The sequence below is a fragment of the Triticum dicoccoides genome, chromosome 1A (genome assembly GCF_002162155.2).
Source record: "Triticum dicoccoides isolate Atlit2015 ecotype Zavitan chromosome 1A, WEW_v2.0, whole genome shotgun sequence".
Lineage (NCBI taxonomy): Eukaryota > Viridiplantae > Streptophyta > Magnoliopsida > Poales > Poaceae > Triticum > Triticum dicoccoides.
This window is the reverse complement of record NC_041380.1, coordinates 534,420,045-534,429,927: the sequence shown is the minus strand read 5'-3', so window position 1 is coordinate 534,429,927 and position 9,883 is coordinate 534,420,045. Positions and strand designations below refer to the sequence as shown.

Genomic DNA, 9,883 nt, shown 5'->3' with positions numbered 1-9,883 from the left:
CACTAATTTTATAAAAAAACATACATGATTTCTACTTGTGTACAAAGGATTTGCCAAAAACCTGTGTGGTCAATCGACCACACTTCTCTCAACGTGGCTCTGCCACTGGGGGAGTGGCGACAACCGCGTGTCGACGGCTCATTCTGACGGCGGTAGTGATTATTCGGTGGTCTTGGAATCTTAGGCCCTGTTCGGGAATTGTCCAACTCCGTAGAATACGGGAGCCGACGGAGCACCACTTTCGCAACTCCCAGAAAATACACCGCAGGCCGCTCCGCTCCGGCCGCTTCAGGAGCGGAGCTGCGGAGTCGGAGAGCTGCCGAACAGGCTCTTAATATAATTTTTTTTATTATGTTTGAGATACTTTATACTTTCGATGAACTTTGATAATAGATTTGGATCATTTTTGGAAGAGAAAAAATTCGGTTGCATGGACGTCCATAGCTCCCACAACTCAGGGTGCTCGGTCCCTGGAGTTCATGAGTAGGGTTATATTGCGGAATCTGAAAAAAAAGGGTTATTACGGTGGTGGTGTACTGGTCCCCGGCGTGCGGACGAGAAAGATTTCTCTGATGATGGGGGAGTTCATGAAGGAGAAGGCACAGATCACGTGGAGCACGGTGCTGCTAGAAAACAAGGGGGACTTTGTCTGTGGCGGAATCTACTAGTGAAGGCAAGAACAGAGCCAGCGTGCTTAGCTGCTTGGTGGGGCCTGAGGGAGCTAGTTTATAACAGTCAAGTTAGCTTCAGTTCGATGCAAGCACAAGCAAGTCGTTGTAGTATAGTGGTAAGTATTCCCGCCTGTCACGCGGGTGACCCGGGTTCGATCCCCGGCAACGGCGTTTTTTGTTTTTTAGTACCCAACATGTTTGGCTTGGGTCTTAAAGGTAGCCAACAAAGTATGTTTACTACTCACTCCATTTTATAATATATAGATTTTTTGATAGTTAAACTTAACAATCTTTGATCAACAGAAACCTATTTATATTTACAATATCAAATATAGACAACATAAAAGTATGACTTGTGATTTTTTTTCCGAACCGGCCTATAACTCCTTTACATCGCAAATGAACGTAAATACAATACTTCTAGAAACAATTAGGGGTAGGGAAAGAGGTAATGCGAGCTCAAGCACTGCCAGGAAACCCACTTCATTCGCCTGCCGTCGAAACGAATGCCATGAGGCAAAAACCTGGACAGCATCAAATTCAACAATCATCTTCTTTTTTTGCGGGGGCAAATTCAACAATCTCAATACTACTACAGCCTATTACACCAAAAGCCAGCAGGGGGCAGGATACCACCGCAAGTCTAACTGCAAGCACAGCAAAAGCTAATTAGGGGACCAGAACCCAGCTGAACAAAGCGCCAAATTAGACAGCCCACCTATTCTCATTCTATCGGACGCCTCACAGCATTGCACATCTTCATCAGATGCATAGTGTGACTTGTGATGTACCCTAGGATATGTATTTCGTATTCTAGAGACAACATGAAAGTATGTCTTGTGATGTACCCTAGGATATGTATTTCATATTCTAGATCTATATGTTTTTCTCTACAAACTTGGTCAAAGTTTGTAAATTTTAACTTTTTAAGAAATCTATATGCGATACATTATGTAATGGAGGGAGTGCTAAATTCTTTTGGATTCCTCGTTGTTTCCAGATAGACTATCGGCTGCACGTCACCCCCACACCAAGTAATGGTCAACCTTCTTTCGAGGCACATCACGTCGCCGTTTGCTAGAAGTGAAGTGACGCCAAGCAAATTATATCACAGGATTCACAGCACAGTTTCGCTCTGAGGTCCAAGTATCAACACTAGTATATCATGGTGCGACAATGGCGGCACCAAACACATCATCCTCGTTTGTCCCAGGATAAACATCACCAATGGGACCGACCCAAATCACTCTTTTCTAAATTTCTAACAACTTTGACGCGAATTTCACACCAAACGGGGGATCTTCGCCTCACTGCCGCTTTTTAGCTTTCGACCGAGACGCATCCTTCCTCATCGTCCAAAATGCCGCGCGGTATCGATTCTGCGACTCAAACCAGATGCTGAGATAAGACCGGTTGTCGTACATAGATTGAATTCAATGTTATACGTCACATAATTCAGTCAACTGTTAGTAGTTTACCTGCATCATCGATACCATATTTGCTGTGTAAGTGGTATCTATCATTTTCTCCACCTGCAAAATTGCATGTTAATAAAATCTGTGGAAACAGCGATAGTCAATTTATAGTGCATAAACCCTCACCTCCATCACAAATCCATAATGGTAAGCTACCCTTTTCACGTCTTCCAAACTTAGTTCGATAGACATATCCTGAGTTCAAGGAGACAAATTATGTCAACTGATAATGCCACCTTCAATTAGTATAAATAATGGGGGTCAAGAAAAGAGTAATTACATCATCTGGTCCATAGGCATCAGCAAAGTGATAAAGAAGCGGACCCATGTTTACCCAGACCTGTTGATTCAAATTGCCGCAGTTACTTATTGATTATAGTAAATACAGAAAGAGCAGGTATAATAGCATTGGAGAGTGGAGAAACAACTTATACTAAATAATGACTTCCTACCAATCAGCTCACAAAATAACATGTGCACTACTGGTTCTCATGAAGAACATATATCCTAATTAAAATCTTAGAGCAAGTGAACTCACTCCACCATCTTTGAGAATTTTTGATATTATCTCAATATATTCAACAATATTGTGTGCCGTATCGAGGAAGAAGCAAGTTACAACAGCATCCCATGCAGCTGGAAGAGCAGATAAGAATTGTAAGAGTGTCAAAACAGCATTTATCCATTACGCAAGTACGGACTATACAAAATGAGAAAAGTAATAATGCAAGCAGTAAACAGAGAAATGCAAGAACATTGAACTCCAAGAGGACTTCAACTTGTTGTCATCCATGAGAAAAGTAATAATGCATCAGTAGCCTACATGGTTACAGAAGGGGTGTGCTTTAGTCCTCTCCAAGTTAATACCGACAAACGCAAAGCAGATTAAATTACAGGCTTGTTTTGCAACCACTCAGGCACCCACTACATTAGTACAAAACTGTTGAGATTTTTCTTTTGAAAGTTAACAAAGGCATTACTCCTAACGCAATTTATGTATTATATGCAGCCCTGAAACAAAACCAAACAAAGTAGCAGAACAAAAAATACTGAATATGTTTCCCGCGAAAGCATGCTTTGTACTTCATATGTACATGATGCAACAACACCGCAGATTATGATCTGGCTGTTTAACCCAACAGAATAAATCATGCTTTTCCTTGTGATTTCAAATTCCGACAATCTGACAAACAAAATCAGCTCAAACTTTCTCTCCTTTTAGGATACAAACAAGATGCAGCTTGCAATTATTAACACGTTTATATGCTTAGACAAGATGGAGTGATGGACTGACCCCATTACAGGAGTATCCATGTGTCAATAATTATTTAACCACACTGCGTCTAACAATCCAACCACCTTATTTCAGTTTCCTGCAGTTACATGCCTCTTTAATGGAGGATTGTAGCAAGCAAAAGCACAGTTAAGCTGATTCTGAAACAACATATAACTCTTTAGTTGAGAAAGTCGTGTAAGGGTCAATTTTTTCATCATTAATGCACCTAAAACTAGAAGCTTTCCTGGTCCGTGAGAAGAACGTTCAGTATTCCTTTAACATAATAACCAATAGTTCATGTGGCAAATATGTGCACCACAAGCCAAAGGGCCCCAGAACACTCTTCAAATCATAAATCATTTTGACCCCTGTCCAACTAAAAGGTGTCATGTCCAACAGTTAGGTGTAGCAGAGATGTGCATGCTGACATGAATATGTGGCCACACAAGAAAGGATCGGGTCCGGATTGATGATATACGTGATAGAGTTGGGGTAGCACCAATTGAAGAGAAGCTTATCCAACATCGTGTGAGATGGGTTTCAGCTCTAGCCTACCCCCACTTGTTTGGGATTGAAAGGCTTTGTTGTTGTTCTTGTTTGTTTGACCCCTGCTTAGTTTACTAAAAGCCCCAATCGTAAGAGAGCAAGTGATCTTACATTCTTGGCTTTCCTCATTGTAGACCTCTACAAAATCTCCAGCACACATCGAAAATCCTTCGGTTATCCCAGCACTGTTAATAGAAAAGAGGACCCAAATACAAGTGAGCTAAATATACCAACGTGAAACATACAAACATATGACAATCAGTGTATCCGCGAGAAATCAAAGTCCACACTCAATAGAAATAAAATTTCAGCTTTTGCCTACAGTATAAATAATGCCAGCAGACTGAAACAAGCTCTATCAGTAAACTCAAACTCAAATGAAACAAAATTTAGATTAGGAAGTCAAATGTAACTATGCAACGACACAATTTTTAATGCCAAAAAAAAAATTAACATCCAAAAGTCAAAATTGTGTGGATAAAAAAGTTGGGCCCTCAAAACTATTTCCATGGACCCAGGTGACGATTTTCAAGGTCCAGGACCTATATGACACCCCAGAAATAGTTTGAGGACCCATAATGCACTTTGATCTTCTCAAATATTCCATAAGCTGATTTGTATTTCATACAGAATCCTACAACACAATTTACCTACAAATGTAGTCAGCATAACTGTACTTGGGCCCATGGAAATACTATAATCTAAATGCACTCAATAATACATATATCCCAAATGTACAGCTTTGCACCAAATGTACAAAGAATGATGCATGGGAAAACATTATTTTTGTAGAGGTGCTGACACTGAAAATAAAGAAGTTAAACATGGTGTACTCAATACCTTGAGGGATGAATATCAGGAAATGAAACAGCCCGAAGTTGATCTTTGTCTGAAAGAGAATTGCAATTGTTGTGTATCCAAGGATAAATGGTCCATTCATTGGCCTCTTGGGTGCTGATAGAAATATGTGGTATTATTAGCATTATGAACACAGTTTGATAAAGATGCCGATTGCTTATAATATCTGTAGCACAGAGTTAATAGATTGGCATACTGGTTTAGAATGAAACTTGAACAGATCATCATGTAATATGAGAACTCATTTCCCTGGCTTACAAAACCTGTTCAAGGGAATACAATACAGAATTCAAGAAATATATTGTATTGGCTAATCTTCAACTGAACATCACCATACAGTACCCAGAGAAGAGATCTCCAGAGCCAATCTCCCAAGCCCAGCACCAGGGACTAAACATGAAGGTGGCCTGTGATTTTCAGAACATACACAGATCAGTGCTGGAAACTAGAAGTAAATCTGGAAGGAAAAAAACTTCTGTTTGTTTGTGATGTCAATGGAAATGCTTGGATCCACCATCAATAGCGTCTAAAAGAACAGTAATTTGCTCCGCAGTCTTAGGTTTTGGTGGCATTTATCACGTGCTTCTGACCCAAGATAATAGACTAATATAGCAAAAGCCTGAAGAAAATGTGCTAATAAATAGTAGTACCAGTGCGCCTGTAATCAAAGATACAAGAGTACAAAGACAAAACACGAATCTGCAAGAACATTGTCAATTTGTTCCTTCTGCATGATTCATTGAACAAATAGAAAAATAGGAAGGCTCAGCCTCACAGGTTCTGGGAGCGCTGAGCAGCTTCAAAACACGTTTCCATCATTACTGAGAAAACAATACTATCTGAAACGATTTGCCAGTTTTCACTATAATAATCCCCAGCCCCACCCGCCATGCAAGCAGACTAGTGAACACAAACACAAAGGAGATGACACTGTTAGATATTCCTATCAACCAACTATCCGTCTATCCCACAACGACAAAAAACTATTGCCAGTATCCACTCTTAAATCAAGATCAATTCTTAATCTTAGCAAATGATTTGAAAATGTACAGTAGCTCTTCATTACTGAAACAATAAGAGACAATGCATGTTTACCTGCTTCGGTCAGGAAAAAGACGATTAAGTTCCTCAAGAATTGGTTTATAGCACTCATCACGTTCAATTTGACCCTGGGACAAAAACAATTAAAGGTAAAAAGATCAACATTAGAACAGTGCAGAAAAATAGAAGGTCTACATCAAGCACATTCTAAAACAATCTACAGTTGAACAGAAAATTACCTCCTGGGCCCAATCTCTCACAATATTTCTTATGATACATCTTACCTACATAAATAGTTAAAAAAGTGAATGCTAGATGAATCAAAGCAGATAGAATTCTGAGAAGAACAATTACTTTGTCAACGCCAAGAAAAGGAGAATGTATCAAATGCAGGCAAAAGGAGAATGTATCAAATGATAACAACAATTACTTTGTCAACATCAACTGGAGGAACATCCAGTGGCAAAGATGGAGCCCTGCGGTGCCCTGGAGTTATCTGAAATGAAGAAAACAGATTTGTTATAATCAACAGTTATTTAAACACATTATTATCTTCAAATAGAAGGCACAAATGATTATATTATAGAACAGGACTCAGTTCTTGATAAACTGAAAGGTGTTCGTGAGATGCTTTGTGATATCCTGTCCTAAACTTTATGAATAGTTTGCTGTTAGCTGAAGCATCGACTGGTTCTGCAAATTAGAAAAGCTGAACCATTTCCAATTTTAACTTTATCTGATGGGAGTTTCCTATGTCCAATCCTTAAATTTTGGTGGGGAGGCTATGGCATGGCACGGACGGCTCAATCACTCTGGCTAAGCTGCAGGTTACCTGACCTGGCACTCCAAATCACCTTCTGTACATTTCTTTTGCTTGTGGTACTGAACCATCTCTATGGTGCCAGTTTCTATGCAGGCTGGGTTGAACTCCTTGATCACCCTTTGTGCTTGGATGATTTGGAAGCATCGAAATGATTGTGCCCTCAATGGGAGTTCACCTAATGTCCAGAAGGTGCTGCTGGCTATTAAAGAGGAGGAGCAGCATTGGTGCATGGCTGGGGCAAAAGGCTTGGCCAGGCTGACCATGGGAGAGTCGTAGTTTGGCCATGGTTGAGTGTTGGTCGTGCTTTTTCTTGCTTGTGGCGCTCTGTTTATAGCTGTTTTAGTGGAGTATGTGGGTGTGTTTGTACTCTAGGTACATTTGTTATTAGTGCAATGCTGTGCAGCTTTCCTGCGTATTCGAGAAAAAGGAACTGCATGTTGCCAGGTTCCAGTTTGGCTTAAATTGGTTCAAAATTCACCCAGTGAATCTTTGAACTTTTGAATAAATCCCTTGAAGGCACAAATAAACGCCATATGACCCACTTTTATGTAGAAATCCAAAAACACAGGTGAATGTCCTATTTGTATTTTCTAACACTATGGAGCTCTTTAAAAAATGTCAAACTTTTCCAAGAAAGTGACTATGCAACAAAACCCACAAGGATTGGTACCTGGAAGAAAGAGTACCAGTACATTACCTGGTTTACTCTTTGCCAGGCATATTTTTGCAATACAGCCTCCTGAAATAACTTGGGGATAAATCTATTCATCACATGCCCTATTTACAGAAGAGTCTTTATAAAGTACATTTGAATCTAGTCCTAAATTCAGCACATATCACAATCACAAGTTCAGAATTATCAGGGTTATTAAGTAATGGTAGTGGTAATATATTGACTGATGTCGCCAGAGATATATTACAAGTTCTCAAAGAGAACATAACAAGCATGCCATGTTTGTGCACTAGTCATTTAGACATTTCAAAATCTTGTCTGATAAGAATTTTGAATTATGCATATGTGAATTATTTGGAATAAAAACGGATCTTGCAACATGAGCTTACATTTTCATCAGTAGAAGATGCAAAGCAATCTGTATCTTGACAGTTAGCAGCTGCACTCGCATCTTTACCATCATTACATGATTTATCTTCACCTTGGGATATCCCCAAATTGCAGGCAGCAGGCTGGGAGGAACCCACCATGTGGACTTCCTCATCCTGTTTAATATAAATCAGTCAAACTATACATGCAACATAAAGGGGAATTCAGCAACATATCACCAATGCTGTAATCAAAAAAATATGATAACAGAGTAACAGACTTCTAAGTGAAAACACTCATTATCATGTTTAATGTTTTAAGAAATAAACTGATTCAGACTGAGAAATTACCTTCTTGTTCTCAGTTTCTCTAGTATTTGCACCTTCCTCTGGGCAACAATGCTGAGCAAGCAATTCGGAATTATTTATGGTATCAGCATGACTATGCCCGTGCATGTGCTCTGCACAATCATGACAATCACCATCTACACACTGACTCATGTCGAAAGGAGGTTCAAATGCCTGCAGTTCTTTCTTTTTTAAGAATACCATCACGTGCATTGCAGTTTTCATCAAACAGTCTCAAAAAGACCATACCTCAAGCATATTCATGATAAAAGATGTATTCATGGATATACACCTGCAAGTAATTATGCATCAAATAACAGTAGTCAAAATGTTGAATCAATCAGTACTGAACAGTACGCTATACGCACAAAGGCTTCTGTACAGATAGTGCTACACATGGATGGAGCAGGGGGGCATAGTTACCCCCATGGTAAAAAAAATGTTTACCCCCGATTTCTAATGTATTGCCCTGGCAATACCTCACATGTGAGGTTCTTTGTTTAACTCCTCCCCCAACCAACCACCTAGTATAAATTTTCTAGCTCCGTCCCTGTCTTACATGTCATTCATCTGATACTGATTTATAGCACATATTTTAAACATATCTATAATGCACAAGTGCCAAAACAAAGGACAGATATTGAACAAGCATGGCCAAACTTAATTTGAAAAGGGTATAGGTAGTTTTTTCTTCATAATAAGCCGATGGCTTGAACATAGAGCATCATCATTAAATCTCAGATAAATATGGATAAAATGAATCAATTACCCAGAGTCATATCAAAGATCTGAAAAAGTGAGGTTTGGTGATTCCATATAGACTAAATGAATAAATTACAGTTAACAAACCACTATTTCAGATGATGTACAGCTTGACAGATAGGTGGTTCAGCATTAAGCACAAAATATTACTTACCATCTCAATCGTTGGTACTTAAGACCAAGGTGAAACAGAAGTTCCTGAACAGAGAAAGACATCAGAGAGCATATAGCATTATATAACCTGGATAAATAAAAAAGGTGAATGTGGGGTGACCCTATGAAAACTAAACCTTGTGGGCAGGAGAAAGCTTTTTGAATGAACGTTCATATCTCTTGACATCTTTCTCTGCTGCATCTTGATAGCTGTTACAAAAGCAAAACAACAGTATTTTGATATTCGAAGAGAACAGGAAAGAAAGGGGGTATGCCGTTTCCATGTCTTTATCTTCTATAGATATCATTTTGTGCTATCACTAATCAATAAAAAGCAGCAAACATCATAATTGTGTGACATCAATGATGAAACGTCAAAGAAATCAAGACCTGGAAAAATATACATGTCCTCAATATGGTGTTTTAAGTACATCCAACAGACCAACTAAATCCTAGCATTCATATCAGTTAGTTCGCCATGTGCGCACTCTGATTAATATAGCCACATTTCTTGACCATCTTACACACCCTCCAACAACTTCAATCCGCAACAATCAAATGCAAGGGTGCCAGGAAACTCCGCATTGCGTGGTTATCTTTTTTGTTTCCCTCTAACATGATTAAAAAAACAGGCACACTCATCCATAACGTTTTTTTTTTTTGAGGATCACCCATCCATAACGTTCGGACTGACGTGGTTGCTAGCAAATCCAATCCACTGTCGCTTCTCAACCATTTTACACACCCTCAATGGCTTCAATCAGCAACAATCAAATGCAAGGATGCCAGGAAACTCCGCATTATTGGTGTTTATCTATTGATTTTTTCCATCTATAACATGATTAAATAAACGGCCACTCCCATCCCCAACCTTCAGACTGACGTGGTT

General features: G+C 39.3%; 1 protein-coding gene and 1 non-coding gene across 3 annotated transcripts in view; one reads left to right on the top strand and one right to left on the bottom strand.

Annotated features, from left to right (window-relative positions):
- Positions 1–770: 770 nt before the first annotated feature.
- Positions 771–842, top strand: TRNAD-GUC. The gene has a single exon. It is a non-coding gene; the product is annotated as a tRNA-Asp (tRNA).
- Positions 843–1,749: 907 nt separating this feature from the next.
- LOC119286606 (carnosine N-methyltransferase-like) overlaps positions 1,750–9,883 on the bottom strand; it is an 8,831-nt gene continuing 697 nt past the window's right edge. The window contains exons 2-19 of one of the 2 annotated variants that reach the window (XM_037566004.1): positions 9,132–9,204; positions 8,996–9,039; positions 8,329–8,371; positions 8,083–8,253; positions 7,753–7,908; positions 7,388–7,429; positions 6,298–6,363; positions 6,107–6,151; positions 5,922–5,995; positions 5,169–5,233; positions 5,023–5,089; positions 4,809–4,922; positions 4,080–4,153; positions 2,685–2,782; positions 2,427–2,486; positions 2,273–2,341; positions 2,150–2,203; positions 1,750–2,050 (exon numbers count right to left, since the gene is read on the bottom strand). In XM_037566004.1, coding sequence (XP_037421901.1) covers positions 1,979–2,050; positions 2,150–2,203; positions 2,273–2,341; positions 2,427–2,486; positions 2,685–2,782; positions 4,080–4,153; positions 4,809–4,922; positions 5,023–5,089; positions 5,169–5,233; positions 5,922–5,995; positions 6,107–6,151; positions 6,298–6,363; positions 7,388–7,429; positions 7,753–7,908; positions 8,083–8,253; positions 8,329–8,371; positions 8,996–9,039; positions 9,132–9,204 — 1,387 coding nt within the window. In that variant the 3' untranslated portion in view covers positions 1,750–1,978. The remainder of the gene's footprint in view (positions 2,051–2,149; positions 2,204–2,272; positions 2,342–2,426; positions 2,487–2,684; positions 2,783–4,079; positions 4,154–4,808; positions 4,923–5,022; positions 5,090–5,168; positions 5,234–5,921; positions 5,996–6,106; positions 6,152–6,297; positions 6,364–7,387; positions 7,430–7,752; positions 7,909–8,082; positions 8,254–8,328; positions 8,372–8,995; positions 9,040–9,131; positions 9,205–9,883) is intronic. The other variant, XM_037566012.1, reaches the window with a different exon arrangement.